Source organism: Homalodisca vitripennis, chromosome X, assembly GCF_021130785.1.
Source record: "Homalodisca vitripennis isolate AUS2020 chromosome X, UT_GWSS_2.1, whole genome shotgun sequence".
In the NCBI taxonomy this organism is placed as follows: Eukaryota; Metazoa; Arthropoda; class Insecta; order Hemiptera; family Cicadellidae; genus Homalodisca; species Homalodisca vitripennis.
In genome coordinates this window covers 65,382,855-65,407,529 of record NC_060215.1, presented here as the reverse complement: position 1 = coordinate 65,407,529, position 24,675 = coordinate 65,382,855, and the positions used below count along the sequence as shown (strand labels likewise).

Genomic DNA, 24,675 nt, shown 5'->3' with positions numbered 1-24,675 from the left:
GAAAAGAGGTGTAACAAACTAACAGGTATTGTAACCTTATTTATTCAGTACTTGGAAAGAGGTGAGAAAGGCAGTAAAGAATAGGATTTAACATGAACCATAAATATAGTTGTTGACCTGTTATGGACAAAGTTTTTATTGTAATTTTAAGACCTTCAAATCAATTTGAAGGCAATATACGATATTTAACCCATTAAACCTAACACATTCTAATTCTTAAAAATATATTAGGGCCTAATATTTGTTCTTATTACTGTGCATAGTTTTATTACTGAGACTGCTTGTTCCAAGTCAATTGTGATAGATGGCAAGAAGATTGTTGATTTTTTTTCCTCTCAAAACTTAATCGTTATCTCAATCAACATTGAGTGTCTAATTTTTGCAAACAAATATACAAAATATATTTTCTTGAAGTCTACAGCAATTATCTACAAATGTTAAAATTTCCAATTCACATTATTTGTGTTAACTTCACACTACAGAGCATTTTAGTTTCATTATTGCATCATTTAACAGAAATTAAGGAGTTTATTGAATACAAAAACATAATTCATCTATACAAAAACAATACATTTCAACTTAAAAAATAAATTTTTCTTTAAATTTTCAATATTTTGCAGCTTACTTCATTGAAGGATTAACAAAACTAACCTGGAATTGGATTTGCCAGACTGTACTGTAATAAACATTTTAAACAGTTAACTAAACTTACATGGGATGTCTTCACCGAAGGTTTCACTGTTTAAAGCGTCATAGTCCGTATCATCTTCCTCTTCATTGAAATTTGCTTCATTGTTAGTCTAAAACATAAAAAAAGGAAAATCAAGTTTGATTTATTAGCTTTAAAAATCATAATAATACCACTAGAAAAGAATAATTATACATTAGTACATGTACCTCAAATGAATACTATTTAAAATCAGTTCTATGAATTTAAAATGATTGAATAAACTATAATCACAGAATAATCTATTAAAAATAGAACTATAACAGGCAATAAAATTCACAGGATTAAAATGAATTACCACAATAAGCAGTATGGAGGAATAATAAATACTGTATGTTGAAAAAAGCGCAGCCTGCAATTTAGTCACTTTTAATTCCTCCTACTGGTGACCCATAGATGCTAGCCACTGGTGTCAGGTCAGTTCAGTAGTAGGCCTAATATGTCAAGTGGTTCTTTTCGGATTTCGGATTGAAGGGGATTAACTTCACCAGTAGCCTAGCATATTTCTTCACTAAGCTCTTTTGTTTATATCTATGTGTCTTTTAATGTGTCCAATATTTTCCATTCTATGATGTTTCGGAAATGCATGAATCCAATTTGGAAAAATACAGAGAACAAACAGCGCTACCATGGGGTATACTTTCGGTATGAGACCACAAGTTTGCCAGTACATAAGGACAGTTCAGTACATCCAAAAATTAACAAAAAAAATTCAATTCTTTCATACAGTAGACTCAAAGTGCCAACTAAAAAGATATACAAAATACGAATTATAATTAAAATATTATTTGTTAAACTATGGTAATTTGTTTATACATCTAACATTTTTCATACAGAAAGTACAACAATAACACGTTAGCAATCGAGAATTTGCTTGCTAACGCTTAGCTGTACAAGAATACAAGATTTAAGACACAATATTTGGATACAAGATTTAGTTTGTATATTACCAAGTCATAATAATACGAAATGGTAACCTTCTAAGCGAATGTTAAACACTTCTTTCGGAATGAAATGAAAAGAGCCATGGTATTGAGTATCGGAATCAATCACTCCCTAGTAATAGCTTTCATTAACCTAACCATGGTTTAGAGTAAATCACCTTGAATCAAATTGCTGTCATTCTTAAACCTTTAGAGACTGACTAATAGTATAAAAAGTAATTCATAAATACCATTCTATTGTAAAGGCATTTGCATAATACCGATCAGCTGTCGTCAACGAATAAACGCAGCAGATGCACGCCACTGTGCAAATATAAACATATTAGGCTATATATTTGCGGGTTTAAAATTTCAAAATATGACAAAGGACATTTAAGCAATCGGTAATTTATGTACTGTCGGTCTGCCAATAATTAATAACAAGGAAAATCTCTACAGATTCAAATGCTGAACCCTGTCAATCGATTCTGGAATCCGAATCTCTGTTGAAAATTTAGTGGAATCACGATTTGGCTTCGAAATATCGCTGGTTCCTAGCAAAATTTCCATGGATATTATAAAAATTATGCGCATTCCAAACTTTTCCAGATTTTCATCCTCGGTGGCAGCCCTGGTTACAAGTTTCATGAAAGTATTGTGGCTCTGAATATATCCCACTGACGATCTATGTATGAATAATGCATCATAACATTATATGGTATGGAAGTTACCGAAGTGTGGATAATTCGCTATCTGTAGAATAAATAGACATCAGTACCAAACAGTATCTTTCATAGTTATCCCCAGAATACAATCATAATTAACGTAATCAATTTCTAGCTCTTTAATACTTTGTGTTTGCCTTAAGTTAGTACAACAATAGAATCATGCCATCACGAAAAACTATAAAATAAAAAAATAAACCGGGAAACCCACTCAGTCTATATCAACACGCACATGTTGAAGGAGAGCAATCTACACCTTCAAAGAAAAGGAAGCTCTAGTCAGTGTCTTTACAGATATTGAAGGAGCTTTCAACCGACCAGCATATGGAGGCAGCACTGGAAGGGCTTGATGTTCCTCCAAACACTGTCAAGTGGATAGTAGCCCTCCTAAAAAGCCGACAAGTAACAGCAAAGTTTGGAGATGAATCGGTCACAATCATGGCCTGGAAAGGATGCCCCATGGGAGGGGTTCTGTCTCCCTTTTTGTGGGCGATGATGGTTGACAACCTCTTAATAAAAGCAGAAGGAAGGGAAATAAGTCTACAATACTATACTGACGACCTAATGCTCATGGTCAAGGGAAAATACAGGCATGCTCGAACTAAAGAAGTCCTAAACTTTATAACCGCCTGGTGTCATGGGGAAGGGCTACGGATTAATCCATCAAAAACAAGTACGATAACCTTTACCAGAAAAAGAAAGTTCCAGCCGGCACAACTTGTTCAGGAATGTACTAGAATAAAACATTCCAATGTTGTCAAGTATCTAGGCGTATTTCTAGATAAAAGGCTAACATGAAATCCACATATCGAAAACATACTATCCAAAGTGACAAAGGCTCTTGGAGCCTGAAAAGACTATTTGGACTGAAACTCAAAATGATATATTGGATTTACAAAGCCATAATAAAACCAATGTTCACATATGCTGCTTTAGGCCGAAAGTAGAACAAAAAACGGATGCCAAAAGGCTAAAGAGTCTTCAAAAACTAGCTTATTCTGGGTTACAATCAACTGGGGCAGGAGGTGAAGAAGAAGACAGCTGCATTAAGTGCAATGAAGTTTCCGAGTAAAATGGTGATTTGGCCTACCTCCTCAGGAGGATACATGTAAATAACTTAGAAATGTCCTAATGCTGAAATCATAACCTACATATCAGAGAGTATGGTTAAGATATACTCCTTTGAAAAACCATGTATAGTCTCTATTGAAGATAGGGGGAAATGGAGTAATAAGGACTACTATATCAAAAGAGTCCTGAAGTTTTACACAGATGGATCATACCTTGACTCTAGGGCAGGATTTGGTATATGGACCAGAAGGAAACTTAGCAGTGCCCCTGGGAAAACACGCCATGGTTTTCAAGGCAGGAGTCATGGCAGTAGAATCATTTGTAGACTCATAAAAATGAGGCCAAAAGTGGCAGAATACTTAGTCCATGAAACATCTGATCAAGGTGGGTCTTAGCCAGACTGATGAATGCAGACTCTCCGAAGAAGCAAAAGAATCAGCGAAACATATATGGCTAAACTGTTCTGCCATAACTAAAAGTATGATAAAGATTTCTAGTGACATATTTATTCAGCCCCATGAATATCAGAGAACAGAAGCTCTCAAATTTGATTAACTTCTGTAAAAGTCTAAGATTTTAAGGACTTAAACATAAGTAAGGGAGCCGCATGAGTCCTTTTAGGATTACATGCAGAGGCTACAGGTCTCGAAGCAAAAGAAAAAAAGATTAGTAAAAAATTAAGCAGTGTATTTTAAAATATACTACCAGTCTATATACTATAGATATGGTATATATTTATTATAGATATACCATTGGTTATATACCAATGGTATATAACCATTAAAGAATGGTTTTTTAAAACTTATTTTAAATAAGTTTAAAATAAACTAAACAATATTTAGTACCGTACTTTAGAATTATCCAGAGGCCACTATTTTTTAAACAGTTTTTCTTACCAGTGACAAAAAAACCACATTATTAGAAAGAACAGACTTTATTGGACTTACTGAGAAAATTATATGTGATACGACGATCCATTCTTACGCCTCCCAAAAGGTAGTTATGTCTTGAGAAAGAGGTACGACTGTCCCTATCTACTATCTGTTATTAGGCTATATAGTTGGTAAGTACATATTTTATATATATATAAAAAGTTAACAAGCGCTCACAGGATCTGAGCTTGAATTAAGGTACTATCGTTAGAATGTAAATACATACGTACAGATTAAAAATATAAAAAGTTAATGAACACTCATATGATCTAAGCTTGTATTTAGGTACTATCTCAAGGGAAGCTTATTTCACCAGAAGTGCGGGGTGTGCCAAAGGTGTCACTGAAAACCACACTAATGATCAAGGGCATTTCCCATATGTGTTTTCTCAAACTCAATCACATGTCATATCGTCCAATATAATCTGACATAGGAAAAGTGAGAGAAAATCTCATAGGATGATCTGAGGTGGGAAAATACCGATCGGAAATGCCCTGACCATGAATGTGGGCTTAGGTGGAGGACACCACTCCGCACTCCTGGTGGAAAAAGATCCCTCGAGATTATAAGAAGATCATGTGAGCACTCGTAAAAGTTATCTTTAACTTTGGTACTACTAGTAACATATTTATGATAACCTAATCTACATACTTGTATCGCATAATAATAAACATGAAATAGGGAAAGAGTGGTCTCCTTCTCGTCAACATTCCTTCCTTTTGGAAGGCAGAAAACAAGAACCAGTAAGTGAAATAAAATTTTCCTTTTCTAATAATGAAGATTTTTTTAGGTACCCTGTAAAACTCTTGAAAAAATCGTGACCTCCAGATAATACACAAGTATCAAAATGTTCACCAGGGAATATGTTCCCAAAGACGTTTAAACATAAATGACAGATTGATAAAAAGAATTCAATATTACTCTGTCCCTATTTACTAATGCAGTAGATTTAAAACTTTGACCAAGGAGTACAAAAACCATTAAATAGCAGTTTAGCAGAAAGAAATAAAATCAATCTGTCTCTATTGACTAATGCAGTAGACATAAGTTTTGGCTTTATATGTATAGATATCATCCTAATTTTATAAATAGTATTTTGTTTGCAGTAAACATTTTCTATATACAGGGTGATTTGGTTAGTGTTACCGGCACTTTCTGAGCTGATTGTACTATAAAAAATAAAGAAAAAAGTTCATATAAACATGGGTCCGGAAATGCTTCCTTACTGGGTTATGGCCAATTGAAGATTTCACCAAAAATTGTGTGCAGGAGGTCAAATGATGATTTGCCGCGTGTTTATGAAGAGATATTTATAGGCGAATGCAACTTTTTCTAACGGATTTTTAGATGAGAAATTGAATAAAGTTCATCTCATAGCTGTATCTCATTTAGTTTTTTTGAAAACACTTTTTTAAGGTTTAACGGACAATTATTTTGTTAAATAGGCATTGAAGACCCAAATTTTTACAAAGAAACTTGCAGAAAATTTAATTCTGAATAAAATTATGTGCCACACGGCTATTAACAGCGAAGTATTAGTTTCTGGAATTTAATTTTACAACAAACATTCTACCAAGCAAGAAATTCCAAAGCAAAGGAAAACCGCATTTTAATGACATAGAGTAGCCTACACATAAGATTTATTAGGATGCAATTTAAATTAAGTTTTAAATAAATTATTGTTTTTCATCTAAAGCTTATAATACTACGTACCACTTTCATAACAGGTGTTCAAAAATCAGTCCTTGTACTTCAATACACTTAGCAGCTCGCTTTCTGATTGATCGAGTTATCCTCCGCAACGCTGCACGATTGTTTTTGATTTGTGCGGCGGCATCTTCAATTCGATTTATTAACTCTTCACGTGTATTTACTTTTTCCTGGTACACCAGGTTCTTCATCCAACCCCATATACAGAAATCTAATGGAGTTAGATCTGGTGATCTTGGTGGCCAAGTGTGTGGTCCACCGCGACCAATCCATCGCCCGGGAAACTGCTCGTTTAAGTGCATTGTTACATTATGGGAAAAGTGGGCAGGGGCACCATCATGTTGATAAATAATATTGCACCTTGCTGCTAATGGAACATCTTCTAATAATAGTGGTAGTTGTTCTGTAAGGAATTCTAGGTACATGCGGGAATTTAGATGTCCTCGGAGAATGAATGGTCCTATTAATCGATCATGAATGAGTCCACACCATACATTTACACTAAATCTGTGTTGAAAGTTGCGCACGATTGTACTATGTGGATTTCCCTCTGCCCAAGTGTGTTCATTGTGAAGGTTGTTGACGCAATCTCGGGTAAATTGAGCTTCATCAGTGAATAAAATGGTTCTATGATGTTGACGGTTTCTAATTAACCAGTTGCAAAATTCCAATCGAAGAGGAGGATCTGTTGGTTGAATACTTTGAACTTGTTGTTTATGGTAAGGGAACATGCTATTTTTGCGTAAAGTTCTCCATACTTCAGACTGAGACACTGCGAATCGCCTAGAAAGACGCCATGTACTGACACCAGGACTGCGTTCAGTAGCCATGATTATAGCCTCTTCCATATCTACATTATTCTGGGCAGGGCGATCCCGATAATTATTAATACTAGGAAGTTTACCTGTTACTCATAGGGTACGAAATGATCCACTGATCGTTTTTGGGTTTGGAACTCTGCGATTAGGAAATCGTCTTCGGTATTCTGCAGTAGCAGCGGTTGCATTTCCGTCACAAACGCCTAAGACAAATACCATGTCGGCATATTCTTCCGTTGTAAATAACAAAGGCATTGCAATTGTGATAGTAAGTTACTTTAAAATACACTTCACTAACAAACGAGTAGTAAATTAATTGTATTAAATTGCACTCATTAAACTAGTACAGAATTGGTAACAAATAATTTGGATTCCTCAATAAATTGCGGTGTATTGTTGAACAGCTGATTTGTGATACCAACTTATAAAAACATAATTTACCTTCTGTAAAGCTAACGTGACAAAGATATGTAGGTACATGATGTAACCATTTGGATAGTCCTAAAAAGTAATAGTATTATTGTTTTTTAGTTGAGCATTAATCTATTAAAATCGTATTTACAATTGTATGCTAATCAATTATTTGTGTACCTTATATCATTACATTACGGTGTTTATTTACTAAATACGTATTTCTTGCTTGGTAGAATGTTTGTTGTAAAATTAAATTCCAGAAACTAATACTTCGCTGTTAATAGCCGTGTGGCACATAATTTTATTCAGAATTAAATTTTCTGCAAGTTTCTTTGTAAAAATGTGGGTCTTCAATGCCTATTTAACAAAATAATTGTCCGTTAAACCTTAAAAAAGTGTTTTCAAAATTATTTTATTTCTGTTTTTTGTAGTATAACAAAAAAACTAAATGAGATACAGCTATGAGATGAACTTTATTCAATTTCTCATCTAAAAATCCGTTAGAAAAAGTTGCATTCGCCTATAAATATCTCTTCATAAACACGCGGCAAATCATCATTTGACCTCCTGCACACAATTTTTGGTGAAATCTTCAATTGGCCATAACCCAGTAAGGAAGCATTTCCGGACCCATGTTTATATGAACTTTTTTCTTTATTTTTTATAGTACAATCAGCTCAGAAAGTGCCGGTAACACTAACCGAATCACCCTGTATAAGTAAGTATCACTGTGTATCTGTTGTGTAAATCCACACACAATAGCTAATCATTAATTTTACACCATCTTCAGACGAAAACATAAATTGCTAAAGAAATTCCGATCTTCAGAAGGCTTGTTACTTCAACGTAAGGTACCAGTGAGGTTTAGTGGCTGGAGTAGCCAATCAAAATGTCAACATTATTGACATATACTTCTTGTCCTCCTAAACAATAATATGTATGGTTTTAGAAGGGTGAAAATCATACATAACAATGATTATTTAACAAATTTATAATATGTATTTATTTGTTTAACAATAATAATAGGTTATCAGTGTTCTGTAGTTAGAACAGCTTAGTAAAGCATAAAAATCTGTCACCTGAAGTAGCTTTCACTGCCATATTGGATTACCATGGCATCCATAACTCAATTACACGGAGTTAACTATAATACCATGAAATAGTTTTTTAATTTATTTGTGTGTTTGATTGTGAATTACACGAGCAGTTAAAATATTAGTAAATTAATTTATTCCTTCTTAAATCATTGTATTTTTTCAGAGGGAGAGTACGAGTTCGTCTTGCAATCAAGTGTTATTTAAAAATTGAGAACAGTTATTTCTACATGATCGGAAGTTACCACATGGTATGTAAGCAGATAATATGTACATACAAAATTAGGAATGGTTATGTTAATTTTCTTAATTATTAAACTTTTGTTTGTTTTTTTACAATTTTGTTTTGTTTGTAGAAAGTTTGGTTCGATTTGTTTGCATTATTTTCGAATTTATTTTTATCCACACCGGTAACGAGATTTGCGTTAACCTACTGCAACCTTCCTCCTAAACAAAAACGTAACTTTAAGAAGATGAAAAGAAAAATGAATTTTAGTGTATTAAAAGTGGAACTACTTTTCTTACAAGATAGTAGGAAGTAATGGTTTGGTTGAATTTACAATATTTGTTTGAGGCATTTGTGATCAGGCCATATGGAAATTAATATTTTAGTGACAGGTACTACCTCCAGAGATGTTTTTAGTATGTTACCATCAGCGTGAGGCACCACCTGATGGGCGGAGGCACTAATTAGTGTGAAGTTGATATAAACTTTTATTCTTAGGTCTAAATTAACAAAAACGTTAGATGCAGTATAATAAGCGGCCACAATGACAATCTAATCAACTATCGATTAGAAATATCTGACCTAATGAATATAAAAACATTTGACCTATAGATATTCGTAATTAATAATTGCCAGCTGTTTTTATTTTACACAATAATAATATTGTTTAGTACAATCTTAAAAGCCTATAATGTAATTCAGTTGGTTTTTCCAAATTAATTCAAACAAAGTTAAATCAAATGTATGGTATTTTAGTAATGGCCGCTAGATATGGGAAATACTGTTATTTGTCAGTAACCTATGACAAAAATAATGTGGTCAGATATTACGTTCCAATAACCTGTTGCCATGGTAACATGTTACTAGCCGACCCACTCCTAGGTATTAGCATCATGCTGTTATTGAACTGACTAAACTAAGTTGCAAGTAAACTAAGACTATCAATCTACATGTGTGGGTCTATTTACACATAGAATACAAAAATTTAAATAACTCATTACAATGGAATATTTATAGTGATAAGATTAATAAAATTATTAACTAGTTATTTCAAATTTTAACTATACAATATCTACAATTATTGGATACTTTGGTATTATCAGGAGGCCACTATTGTTTAACAGATTTTCTCACCCAGAACCTAAAAAAACTACATTATTAGAAAAACATACTTTATTTGGCTTATTCTGAAATGTTCATATCATTATGATGATCGGTTCTTGTTTTCTTCCTCCAAAAAAAAAAAAAAAAAACAATGTTGCTGAGAAGGCGGCCACTCAGTCCCTATCTACTATTTGTTATGAATTAAAATGATTTATTTCCCAAAAATAGTACAATAAATACACATATACATATACCTAAACACGTATTGCAACAAACGTATGCACATACATACAATGTCTGAAACCATGTATTAGAGCGCAACAATACGGTACTAATACATAGTTATTTTTTATTGTATTAAACTTGTAGCAATTATATTTTAATGCCACTAAAATTCGAAAAAAGAGTGATATCATTGGGAAGAGCCTACATGGGCCGAGGGCCCGTGCGTAGACTCTGGTCGTGAATATTGGAACTCAAAATTTATAATAGGTCAAATGTTATTGTAAGTAAAAGAAAAAACAGTAGTATTGTAATTTTTGAGATTATTAAAGTCATAGAATTTATTTTTCACCCGACTGGATGGCAATGACAACGTTAGCACACAGGCAATCGATGAGTCACATTGATAACGATACACAACCGAGTGTAAATCTAGCTTTGCTGCACTGTCATATCAAGTATTAATTATAGGGAAGGACAGACCGAACAACAACAAAAGTGAAGAAGGGTTAAAAGTTCAGCGATAACAAGGGACAATAAGTCTATCTACTTCTTCACCATCTAACGACAGCAACCAATCCTTCACACATTTTTTTAAACCAGTTAAGATTAGATAATTGAAACACATTATCAGCGAAGTTGTAATTCAAACACACGTTACGGTACAAAATATGGAAAATATATTATGAATTTGTTACACTGAATGTTTTTTTAAATGTAGAAATTGTGATACCGACTTGTTGCAAGTATCGTGTGTTATGAGTATGAGTTGTCAATGGAAAAAGATTATGAAAATGAGAGTATAAGTAAATAAGAATTGTTTTGATAAACAATTGTCTTTGGTCATTAGTTTTGTCTCAAAGAAAAGTAATTCTGGAGAATATGTTTTACTCTTAAAGAATATTATTTTTAATATTGTTTTCTGTACAATAGTTAATGGCTGAAGAATAGTTTTGAAAGCGGCACCATAGACTATAATACCAAATGAAAGTTGGGATTGAACGAAAGCAAAATAGGCCATTTTAATTTCTCTATCTGTGAGTACTTCTCGTAATTGTCTGAATGCAAAAATGTACTTACGGATTTTAGTATTCAAAAAATTATTGTGTTTTGACCAATTCATTTCTGAATCAAAAATTACACCAAGATATCTGTAACTTGTTACATTTTCAATTTCATTACTTACGCAATCGACATTAAGAGCATTACCACAGACATGTATTTTAAGATTTCCCAAATTAAAATTATTAGCTTTCCTTAATGTGATAGGCATGAATTTGGTTTTGGAAATATTTAAGGATAAGATGTTACGGTCAAACCATTGCTTTTAATGTAAACAGATCAAATAGAGCTTTCTAACAAGTCTTCGCCCAGTTCCGCCCCTCCAAAAAAAACGGCCGCGTCATCAGCAAACAAAAATAATTTCCCATTAATACATAATCTGGAAAAATCATTAAGAATAACACAGGCCCTAGCGTGCTGCCCTGAATAACCCCGTATTTTACCTCCATGGAATCACTATTTACCCCCCCAATAATAACACGTTGAAGTCTGTCTCTGAAATAGCTTTTAAACCATTTCAATGCAGTATCCCGGATACCGATAGAATGTAGTTCATTTAGTAAAATATTACGGTCAACAGAATCGAAGGCTTTTTTAGGTCAAGAAATATCAGCATTGCTCGTTTATTGTTTACTAATGCATCGTTGATCCTCCTGTTAATATGAAATAAAGCATCTGAGATATTACTATCTTTTCTAAAGCCAAATTGATTTTCATTACGTATATTATTCTGAGTCAAATATAATACCAGCTGATCTTTAATTATTTTCTCTAAAATCTTTGATAGCACACTTAACAACGATATTGGACGGAAGTTGTTGCAATTTGTGTATTGGTCACCTTTGAAAATGGAAATTATTTTTGCTACTTTGAACTGATTAGGAAAAACGCGGGTCGATATACTTAAATTTATAACATGTAATAACGGTTTAGACAAAATATGAATATATTTTTTTAATATACTTGCAGGTATTGAATCGTGTCCAGGAGCAGAATTTCCTCTCAAACTGGGTACGTAACGTATAACCTTTTCTTCTTAACAGTGCGTAAGTTGAAGGTCTAATTCAGCCTATAAGATCGGTCTTCAAATAAATTTGTTACATATGAGCCAAAAGAGTTCACCAAGTTCTGACCCACATTAGTAAAGAATTCATTAAATTCGTTGGCTACTTCAAGGTTAATTTTCTCATTGAATAATTTGGTATTTGGCAAATATTTATTTAGCTGAAAAGAAACTTTGTTAACCTCTCTACCATTCAATTCATTTACAACCCCCTAAAACATTTTCAAATTCCCATTAGCTTGGTCTAATCTAACACGAAAATAATCTTTTTTTAGTTGCTTTAAATTTCTGCTTAAAATGTTCCTGTGATTTATATGGCGGGTTTTAAGCTCCACATTAAATGGTTGTTTTTTTACCAATTTACTTAATTTATCACTTTCTCTTATAGCTTGAACTAAATCTGAAGTAATTCATGGTTTTAGCTTTTTTGACCTACAGTAGAACCCCTCATATCCGGCCACCACGGGACCGAGCCCCTGGCCGGATAACGATTCGGCCGGATAAACCAACCTACAGTACACAACACTTGACGAAACAAAAAAATTGTACTGTACTGTATTAACCGCACTGGAAATAATCAACAAACTGTTTACAGGTTAAACCTATTAGCTCAACTGAGGACAACACAGGAAAATGTAAACAAATAGATACACCAAAATAACGCAAGAGTCGTGGGAGACTAGTGCGTGCAACTGCGCGTCTGCAAGCCGTGGTAAATAAATTTTGATATTGGCTTCCGGGAAGTAGCCGGATAAACCGAGGTGCGGTAAAACCGAGGCCGGATATGAGGGGTTCTACTGTAGTTGTAAATTCATTCGACTGTTTCTTAGCTCGCTCCATTGAAATTGTAATAATATTCTGAATTTGTAGTGTACAAAAATTTACATCAGTGCTGTTAAAAATTGTTTGCCAATTAGCATTTAAAAGACTGTCATGTAGTAACTCATGGTCAATATAGGTGCGAGGTGTAGGGTCGATCTGAGAGGAGGCGTTCTGTGTAGCAGTGTGCGTATGCCCGGTAATGGTGAGGGCAGTGGAGTAGTGGTCAGTCACAGAGGTCTGTAGGACCGCTGACTGGACTTTGCTCATGTCGCGATAATGAACAATTAGGCTATACGTACACATTATAAATATAAAAAGTTAGTCAACATTTAGGAGCACTAATGTGATTTGATCTTGAATTTAGGTACTATCTCAAGGGATGTTTTTCTGTTTTCACCAAAAGTGCAGGACCACCAAAGCCCACTCTGATATCCAGGGATATTTCTGATATATTATTTTCCGTCCGCAGATCACGTGCCAGATCGTCCAACGTGATCTGACATCCGAGAAGTTGGACGATCTGGGACATGATCTGAGGTCAGGAAAGTAGCAGTTGAAAATGCTCCAGGCCGTCAGCACGGATTTTGGTGCGACCTTCCTGGTGAAGAAAAAGAACATCACTTGAGATAGTACCCAAATTCAAGGTCAGATCACGTAAGCACTCATACAGATATCTTTAACTATGGTACTTGTAGTAACATATTTATGATTACCTGATCGAAACCTACTTAAATAGCATTAAAACAAGAAATAAATTGGGACAGAGTAGTCTATTTCTCGCAAAGATCGCTTCCTTATTGGAGGCAGAAAACAAGAACCGATTGTCATATTGACATGTTATTTTCACAGTAAGTCATATAAGGTCTGTTCTTTCTAATAATTTAGATTTTAGTTCACAGGTAAGAAAAACATTTCCTAAAATAGGAGGCCACCAATTAATACTAAAGTAGGCCTACCAATTATTTTATAGTGTACAAAACTTTAAATGTAATATTTTGCATAGTTAAATGTAATATTTAGACTAGTAGCCTACTTTAAAATAGACTAATCATAATTAATGATAACTGAGAACGAATAAGTGAATGACTTAATTAGTTGAGATTGTTTTCATTTTTCCAGAAAAAAGTCTGTACGGGTTCGTCTATCTTTTATTCCCTGCCACTCCCGCTCCATCTAGCTCACTCCACTACATTATTTGTTTCTCAGTAACCTAATACCAGGAAAGCTATAAAGGACCTGGTCAGTTCCTAGCATCTTTGCTTGCATGAATCGCCTGTTACTGAGTAATCTAATATCAAAAAGACGTTGTGACAAAGCCAAATCATTCAGCCCACCTGTTACTGAAATAGCAGGGTGTTGCTGTAACACATTATCCCGGTAATAGGATACTCAATGACTAACCCTGTTAACCCATTGCGGATCGTATTGTTTTGGCGCGCGGGCACCAGCGGGCACGAATTAATTTACGGTCAGCGGCTGAACGAATAGCAATGGTGCGGCACATCGTATTGTTCGCTACTGTATACTAGAAAATTCAGCTGTGAAGGTATTCGTTCAGATGGGACATGAGGCCTGCTGGGGTATCCGTGATGTAGGAACGATAACACGCGAGGCAGGTTCCGGGGGTGGCAGGGATGATGTCTGAATAATAGTCTAAATAAAGCGGCTCGGGAGAAGCGATCACAACATCCGGGCCATTGTCTAGACTAAACCCGCCAACAGGTAAGTCTGCGTCGTTTAGTTCTATGTCACTAAGCTCAAAAGTAGTATAATAACAACTGTGGAAAACACCCAATCAGAAGCGCTAAAAAGCAGATAGTAAACTCATATGAATGATTTTTCAACTTCGACATACAAGTGCGATCTGTAGGATATTTATAAAACTTTTGAAAACTCTAAACGTAGACCGTTGTTATACACTCTTAGTTGACAAGTGAAGACGATCGCCCGATTATCAGACATTACTAGAACTATTTGGAGGGAAACTTAAAAGCAGACCACTTTTGCGAACTGAGCTCGTCATCGTGCCGTTAGGCCCGGCCGCTGCGTGACGAGCCCAGCTCGTCAGTGATCCGCAATGGGTTAATGACACTATTACGTTATTTAGTGCCCATCTCTAATAGGGGTAGCGATGTGCCAATAGATCTGGAACAATTCCGTTAGAACGTTCCGGAACGGACTTGGAACAATTCACTTCATCGAAACTCCACATTCCGACGTAACAGGTTACATGCCTAGAAGTTCCGGCTCTGTTAAGCTCACAACTCCATGTTCCGTTGGAACAGATTACGTGCCTAGAAGTTCCAGCTCTGTTAAGCTCAGCACTCCATGTTCCGTCAGAATGGTTTACTCGACATGCCAAAATCGTTACGGGCATTCTGGATATGTTAAGCAGAACGACTACGCTAGTAAATATTCCATTATTTTTATTGATATATTCATATCATTATAAATTATACGTTAACAACTAATAATTTCAATAAACATTGAATCGCAAAAATTACTTGCTCCGCCGGGAGCAATAAATTTACTCCGCAATAAAGTAATTTTTGCGATTCAATGTTTATTGAAATTAAATAAGGCAATTGCCATTTATACAATTTAATGTAAATAAAAAGTCGTTTAACAACTAATAATTTATATATATCATTTATTGTACGTAGACTTAACAAATGAACTTTACCTAATGGTATAATGAACTTAATGGCCTACCATTACAACATTTTTTGTTTATACTGTAAACTTTTCAAAATGCGATGTACTTTTCACTGTTAGTTGTTCTTCTTGCTTACGTTGCAATATTGTGAAAGCTTTTCCAAACAGCGTCGCATTTTCTCAGCTCGTTTCACAAAACACGACAAATGCGATCCTCGCTTAAACCTGGAACTTAATAGTTTAGGTACTTGTAGAATCAATAATTTGGTTCCCTGATTCGATTGTGGTGGTGGCCGCTTACTATACTGCAGTCAATACCTATAACATAATTTTGTTTAAGTGGTTATTTCGAGGATTTGCTACTCATGAATATCAATGATTCGATAATCTTAAATATTAGTTGCTCTTCTTGCTTACGTTGCAATATTGTGAAAGCTTTTCCAAACAGCGTCGCATTTTCTCAGCTCGTTTCACAAAACACGACAAATGCGATCCTCGCTTAAACCTGGAACTTAATAGTTTAGGTACTTGTAGAATCAATAATTTGGTTCCCTGATTCGATTGTGGTGGTGGCCGCTTACTATACTGCAGTCAATACCTATAACATAATTTTGTTTAAGTTGTTATTTCGAGGATTTGCTACTCATGAATATCAATGATTCGATAATCTTAAATATTGATTCGATTGTAGAGATGGCTGCAAAAAATACGAGGTTGATTGCTGATAATATCAAGACCATGTGACATTAGTAGTTCCACTTTTAATGTTCAATACCTTGATCACTTCTCTTTGCACCCCTCAAACCCTAATATTATTTTCTTCAGGAGGATGTTCACAATTATTATAAAGTTAATCATTAGGTAAAATAAAATGTCTACTAGTCATGGAGGGCATCACTACCAACTATTATTTGGGATCAAAACACATCTCAGGTATAATATAGGCTTTACTTGGTATCAATCATGGGCCAATCACATTAAGCATAACTCAAAAAGGGATTATAGATGAAAAAAAATCAACTTCAAGAATGTCTAAGCAATATCATTAAATTGGCACATACTAGAAAAACGTCTAAAATTGTAAACGTTCTCTCAACCCATGGCTAGAGCTGATATTCAAGCCTACTTCGAACATGAGAGTAAAGTTAAGATTTATTAATGGTAGAATACTCACCGAAGACGGGTCAAAATCAAATATACGCTTCGACATTATGAAGGAGTTTTTTGTTTCTTAGATTAATATTACAAATTACTTTTTAAGAATACAACACTAAATTATAAACCGACAATTGTCTTCAAAGAGTATATCCATACTCGTCTCCATCTACGTTACCTTCTACTTCTACTTCTTCTTGGATCTTGGCAAGTGTATACAGTGCCACCACTATCTCTTTCACAGATTATCCGCGCGTAAACCATAAATTCCCTTTTCCCATTCTGAAAAAGAAATTTTTTTTCATTTTATAAAACAGAGAAGTTAGTTCAATTTAATGTCAAATTCAAAACCAAAAAAGTAATCCGTATTCGTCTCGAATTAGGCTGAAGAACTATACAAATAAATATGTCATTGTGATTAAATAATCGTAAGTTAACCAATAAATATTGTTAGTACAATTATTTATTTCTTTGTATAACTTTCGGCATTCCCACACTGCTAAACAATACTTTAAAAATTGTTTTCGGTACCTATTGTGACGACTAAGTCGTTACGATGATAACAGGGAACACTGATATTATAATAATATTAGAGCACTGTTGATTCTTACCTTTTAACAATTGCAACCGCACATGTCAACATAGTTACGTAAATTTACGTTATAACAATAAATAACACTTCAGTTAAATGTTTAAAATATTCATTGACTTTTTCAGAGATAAACTCATGGACAAGTAATCCGTCGAAAAGACGTTCTAACAACAAAATGTTTTATAACTTTTACGAAATAGTAGAGAGTCTGAATTTCTTCAGAGTGAAACAAAATTTAAAATAAATTAGCTAGTTAAGAATTATATTTTGCTGAAAGGAGGTTTGTATGATGATTATGTAAGAAAATATTTAAATGAAGAAGATATAAACATGTTACATTACCCTATTACAGCTACAGAGGCGTGACTTCTTTTTTGAACCCGTCAAATTTTTAAATATACGGAGGGCTCAAAGCAGCAATGAACCAAGTCCACTGAATCAAGTTTAGAGATAATTCACTTTAAAGTTAGTTTACCATAACTTTTGTACTTATTCTTTTAGAAATTTAGTTTAAAAACAACATTATAATATATATTTTAACTTAAATCGGGATATACTCCAGCAATTTGTATTTTTGAGGACGAGTGTGCGCTTGTTATTCGAAAAAAAAATTGCTGGACTTGATTCACTTTTGCACTGACAAATATCTTAATATTTTCCAAGCAAGAATAAACCAATTCCAATAATAACAGCATGACTTCAAAAGGAGGAATAAAAACCAATAATTTTGTATGGAAAATCATTTATTTGATCAAAAATGCGTATTAACACACCACAAAGATTTTCTTAAGCCACCCCATGAGTGATCAAAAACAAATTTCGTCATCTTCTATTGTTTCGTTGCCTTCTTGTGCAGCTGTGACTGAAGATCTAGTAGGGACTTATGTTGGCAAGTTTTTGAAGTACCTATGGTGTTCTGGGGGGATATACGGCAAGAGATCTAGCATGTCCTTTTTTTAGAGGCCGTGATCGACCGTCTGTTTGGATACAACTGCGGCTGGTTGATATTTGCAAGATAACCTAAATGCAACCCTGGCAGCGGTTAAGCATTTTTTTCTTTGCTTTTTTTCTTTTATCTTTGTTTAAGATCAACTGAACAAGTTCACTGAAGGAATGCTTGAACTGGAGTGTGGACGGTTTGTTCTCTCAAACCTCAGCCACCGTATCTGCAACCACTTTACTGCTGAACCATCAGTTGCCGTTTTTCGGTTGTCTATTACCACTTCCAGTGAAGATGTGCTGAAAAACTCGCACCTTTTCATAGAAACAACTTCAAAAACAAGATGTTTGATTTTGGCCGTTTTAATAATATTAAACCAATCATCAGGAGTGAAAATGTTTCTTGCATGACGGCTGGCCTTCTCAACAATGCCAAATTCTGCATCATTTGGTAAACAAGAGTGACCAGGCACCATGTACTTAACGTCAATTGTTTCAACGTTCATATCAGAACTTTGGACAAGTTTCATGAGACAGAGAGCTAGTTTTATATTCCGATTTTGTCCACCACAGCTATCGGAAAATAAAATAATGTGCTTATAACCAGCAGCTTTCTCTTTCAAATGTTTAATAATACAACTAGACACATCGTCTGAGCCTCTACCACCCTCTGTTTCATCGTAAACGTACATGTATCCAATCTGGTCATTGAAAATGTGAAGTGAAAAATTGTAGACATACATGTTTCTCTTTTAGTATGCTATAGAAGTTGAAAGCTTTAGGAAGGGTAAAGCCTTTTGTAAGTCGAATGTTCCAACGTATCTTTCATCAGAGCAGTTTTCTTTATTATCTCTGAGAACTTCTCGTGCGTTTTCTGCTCTTGCCAAGTGCAAGTATTTTTCAGTGGTAAGTTTATTTTTTAATTCTGGATCGTTGGCACTGTTAATTTTCATTTGTAAATCATCACAAATGCGACATGTGTCTTTTGATGGTGGTTTGAAGTGAAGGTTAAATTTAGTAGAAAATACTTTATAATAGTATTTAGGTTTTACAGGATTCTTGTGATCTTCAGTGCACTTTTTGACGTAAAGGTCATACATCTTTCTAATGTTAAGATCAGGTATCAAGTATCTTTTATTTATATTGTCTTTTCTGGTATAGTGGCTCTGATAAAAAGGAAAGGACCTAATATGTTCAATCACGTCAGTATCATCAATTTTGTTGGCTGATGCATGTCTCTCTCTCCCATCAGTTACCCCTAAGGATTCATGGTCAGTAATACATCTGTAAAGTCTGCCCCAACTTATTTAAAAATTCCCAAGAAATATTTTTTGCAAACTTTGATATCGACATTGCCATCCCGAATGTTACATTGAAAGACGTAAGCTTTTGCTGGGCCTGAACCATCTCGTGGCCTTGACCTTGAAGTAGAAGAAGTTTTTACTAATCCACGGAGGAATGCGTTTTGCTTACAATAATCCCCAAGCTGCCAAAACAAAATTAAATGCATTTTGAAGTACTTCTTGGGATGCAAATTTCTTGGAACATTTTTTGCACATTTGCAATCAAATTCTATTTTAAATGATTTTTCTGGAACTACGTGTAGTAGGCCTAGATGGATTCAGATAGTTGGTTTTCTGAACATCATGACGCCCTGTTGAAGCTGGTTTCAAACATCGCTTAGTGAGAGATTGCTTAGCAGTACTCGTTCTTACTTCTTCCTCATCAGACTCTGAAAAAATGAAGAACCGTTTTATACCAAGAGTTGTTTTCATATTCTAAAAGTTAGATTAACTTATATGTCAAGTGTATTATGGCTGACAACGTAATCGAACGCTAAAAGTACACGTAGTAGGATGAAAAAGTTAGGTTACATTAGGAGAGGTTAGTTTTGTTAAGTTTAAGGCTTACCTTCTGAACTATTCCAGTCCTCCAGCAACCAATATTCATCCATTACAAAGTAATTACGTATAAATCAATAGGTATCTATAAACGTGAGAAAACACACAAATGCAAAAGCCGGGCAAACAGCAGATTATGTAATTTCCAGGCACCTGTTGCTCTAGACAATGATCCAAGTGGATTTGGCCTTCTGCTGCTTTAACACACTAGCGCTCAGTTGTCATAGCAACAATAGACTAACGCATTCTAGTGACAAAATAATGAATTATGGACTTGGTTTATTACTGTAGTGAACAAAGAACGTATTTTACTGTCCAAATCGATACATAACTCAGAAAGAGCAAAAAATGGACTTGGTTCAATTCTGCTGTGAAACCTCCATATGTGTAGTAGAAACAAGTCATGTGTTAATTTTCAATAACAATTACTGTATATGTTTTATTACCAAACACTATTTGTTGTCTTTGTCATAGCAGATACTTGGTGTTAATTCTTTCAAAACTCCAAGTGAGAGCACAATAGACCAGATGATGATCAGTAGTAAAACATAATGAGAACTTAATTGTTTGTAACATGCAACAGCTTAATATAAAGCAGAGACAAGATTAATATAGCGCAGTCTTTATTATAGTTGGTAGCAACCAATACTGCCCTCCTAAGCAAAAGTGCCGTATCTGCAAAATTTCACTTTTTGAGATTTATAGTATTGACTTCCATGTTTTAGACCACGAGGAATTCATTGGACTAAATAAAAATGCCGTATCTGCAGTAGTTTCAGAGTTATTTCATATTCAATTGCAGTATCTACCTTCAAAGGCCTTCTAAAACTAAGCAAGAGTGCCGTAAGTACACAATGCTAGGGAAGAATGCAGTATCTACGGTGTAGATGCTGCACTCTTGCTTAGTATACAGTAGATACGGCAATTATGCTTAGCATGGTTCACTCAGCTGTTGCAGATACTGTTTACTCTGACCAGTTTGTTGCATCATTTAGTCTAGCAATTAAAGTGAGGTTAAGGATACGTGAGTACATATTCAGTGAACTATTGTGCTTAAAACCAGACAAAGACTAGTCTGTTTAACGGTTGTTTTAATGTTTCAGTAGTGTTTAAGTGTTTGTGAAAAGGTTAAGGGGGCTGGCCCAGTATCGCAATCACTTTTGCATGGTTTTGGAAAACAATTTTGTACTCAGTCAAATATTACCCAATTTGTTTGAAACTTTCAGGTTAAGTCAAAATAGACTTTTTATACACACTTAAGAAAAAACAAAATTGTAAATATAAAATTTATTATTTTTTTAAATTTTTGTTTTTTTTTGCAAACAAATCTTTAGTCTAATGGTTTTAACATGATAAATAATCTACCTTATGAGATAATTTCACAAAATAAAATGTATCTTGTTCCTAGGCAATAGTTTCTTGGCCTGAACTAAAAATATATCAAAAAATGTACAAATAAAACAAATTACTGAATTTTAAAGTAGTTTTACCAAAAAAAATTGAGTTTTTAGAAGGTAATAGGCTTGGAATATAAGAAATACTTTACTCACCATTTTAATTTTAGTTCAAGCCATTTACACAGCTAAAATGAAGATCTGGTGAAAATTTGGTGAAGATTGCTCCAATACTTTTGGAGTTATGATGTAAATAATAGGAAAAAAACAATGTTTCGGGAAATCGCAAACAAACATATTTTATTGATAAATTTACTAAAATGGTACTCTAAAAATCCTCCAGCAGCATAAGAAATACCTTCCTTTTCCTTGTCTTGACTTTCCTTTTCTATTCTAAGCCTTCTCCTTGCTCTCCTTTCTTCCAGACTTGCCAACATAGTTCTTTTATTTGCGTCGCGCACTCGTCGAACGTCAAAAGTCTCCATGCAGCTGTTGAAGTGTTTTCCGAGTTTGATTTTCAAGTGGTCTAGCACTTTTGACTTTGCATTATTCCCTTCATTAAATATCAGGGAAGCTTCATGAGCAGCTATTTCCAAAATATCCCTTCCTGCAAATCCTTTTTTAGGACACAGTGACCAAAAAATACTGTTGAAACTTTCGTTGGAGTTCTATGTTTTTCCCATAAGACATCTTTGGAGGAGGTTTGGCATTGTTAGGTCTACAAATATTGGTTTTATCTCCAGCATGATGGCTTTGGGGATAGTGTTTTTATGTTTAAAAGTCCCAAGACTGTTTGAAGCAACTGCTTGTTGGTAACGGCACCAAGATTCTTTACCTTCTGGACAAAAATGATGGAGCGGCTGCTCATCGGTACTTGCTTTATGGTTCCAGATGGCCCATACTGCCTTTTGCATGTTTATGAGATCATTTTTATTATTTCTAATTGCATTTCCATAATAAATACAAAGTTGGTTGATAATAGGTTCTGATAGCCTACTTTTACCACTTATTTTTTTTCCATCGCTAAGTACTTTTCCTTTGTTCTTGGTTTTGAATTTCATTAGTCTACTGTACATACGTTTTTGAACATGGCCAACACACTCTTCTTTCACAATACTCACACCAGATCCATATGGTTCCATTTCACTTATTTTAGTAAAAGTGGATGTGTCCCCATTACCAATATATTTTGTATACCGTACGCCGCGCCGTGTAATTCCTCGGACCGATTGAAAATATTCTTTTACACTTTACACTTTTACCTGTAACTCAGCCAAAAAAAAAAAAAATCGTATGCCCATGATATTTACATCAAATTAATTGTAAATAAACAAGAAAAATTTTAAAAATATAAAAAAAAGTTGCAAAAGTTTTTTTTTTTACTGGGCCAGCCCCCTTAAATCATCTACAAAATTATGAGTTCTAGGCCTTATGTGTCAAATCGTTCTAAAAGGTTAATGGAACTTGCACTACAACAAGGTAACCAAACTTCATCTAATAATATTCAAATACCAAACAGAAATCATGCAGCTGAAATTTTTGTGATAGTGTTGTCAACGAACCAATTGTATTACAAAGAGTTGATTCTGCGAAAATGACCAGACCATAAACAATGAAATATCTGTTGAGTTGACAGAACTTGAAAACATGATTGTGTCTAGCAATAATGTAACTGTTTTGGCTGTTAACGACATCTCTCATGACAATGGATTAGATTTCATGGAAAATACTTTAATTGAAATTGAGGAAAATCCCGATGGGCCAATTGAGCCTATAATAATAGCTAACAACAAAATAGTTATAATTCAACTACCAGAGCTTGAAAACACTTTTTCAAGCAATACATTAGATGTTTAGAATGAAATTGTACATAACAATGACAGTGTATTAGATTTGCCAAAGACTTATGATATGTTTGATGATCCACCTCAAGAAACTACTGTTACACCATCAGTATCATCAAATATTAGTATTTCAAATAAAGATGAGGGGCGTTATAATAATCAGGCTCCAAATGACCATGTTGACTCCTCTAAACGAAAAAGAGGAAAATTTGATTTAAGCCTAAAAGACCGTAAGAAACTGAAGGAAGAGCAGATGAAAGTGCAACATTTGGTATTGCCACCATGCCAAGATTGTAAAAAGGGCTGCGTCAAAGAAATTGATGAAAATCTACGGCAAAAAAATAAATTCCCAGTTTTGGAATAGTTCATGAACAGAGAGAAACACCTTTATGTTGAACTCATGTGTCCGTTCTGATGTGAAAAGGCAGACAACCAATAATGTTGAGAACTTAAGACAAAATTCGTTTAAATATTTGTTTTTAAATGCGGGTGACGAACGAATTGAGGTGTGCAAAATTTTCTTTCTGACCACATTAGGTTTGCACTATGTGCTGAAAAAAACTCCTAAAGGTGACATTACTCCGCCACCAGATAAGCGCGGAAGACAACCAGCTGTTAATGAAGAACCTCACTATGAAATAATTCAGAACATTGAATCATTTCACCCTATTATAAGCCATTACAGGAGAGAGCATGCTCCTAATACAAGGTATTTACCTAGTGATGTGACAATCATGCTCACGCATTCAGATTTTTTTATTAAAAACCCCTCAATTTAAAGACTGTGTGTCGTACCAATTGTACAGAAAAATTGTAAAGAGGCAAAGAATTTCATTTGCCCGCTTGGGCCACGAAGAATATGAGCAATGTGAGGAATTTCACCGGCATCCACATGAAAAGGCAAACATGGATATGGAAAACTGTGTAATTTGTAAGGATTGGGATGGCCATTAAAAACTTGTAGTTAAATCCAGGGAAGCATACACAACATTCTCTGAAAAAGCTCAAACCGATGATGTCCTTGTTTTCTCTGCGGATCTGCAAAAAATAATAATGCTTCCCTGAATTGATATGTTTAAAACAATATTATTTACGCCAAGGCTAATTGCTTATCATGAAAAGTTTGCACCGGTTGGAAAAACATCAAGCCTCAAACCTCACGCATATTTGTGGCATGAGGCAATATCTGGACGCAATAAAGAAGATATAATTTAGTGTATTCTATGCTTTCTTCAAGCAAAACCGGGATGCTAAAAATGTTTTCATCTGGCTAGACAATTGC

General features: G+C 34.4%; 1 protein-coding gene across 4 annotated transcripts in view; it reads right to left on the bottom strand.

Moving 5' to 3' along the window:
• Positions 1-16,918, bottom strand: part of LOC124369097 (protein PAT1 homolog 1-like) — a 90,072-nt gene extending 73,154 nt beyond the window's left edge. For all 4 annotated transcript variants that reach the window (XM_046826835.1, XM_046826837.1, XM_046826836.1 and 1 more), the window contains exons 1-2: positions 16,743-16,918; positions 713-800 (exon numbers count right to left, since the gene is read on the bottom strand). In XM_046826835.1, the coding sequence (XP_046682791.1) occupies positions 713-800; positions 16,743-16,778 (124 nt within the window). In that variant the 5' untranslated portion in view covers positions 16,779-16,918. The remainder of the gene's footprint in view (positions 1-712; positions 801-16,742) is intronic.
• Positions 16,919-24,675: the final 7,757 nt, after the last annotated feature.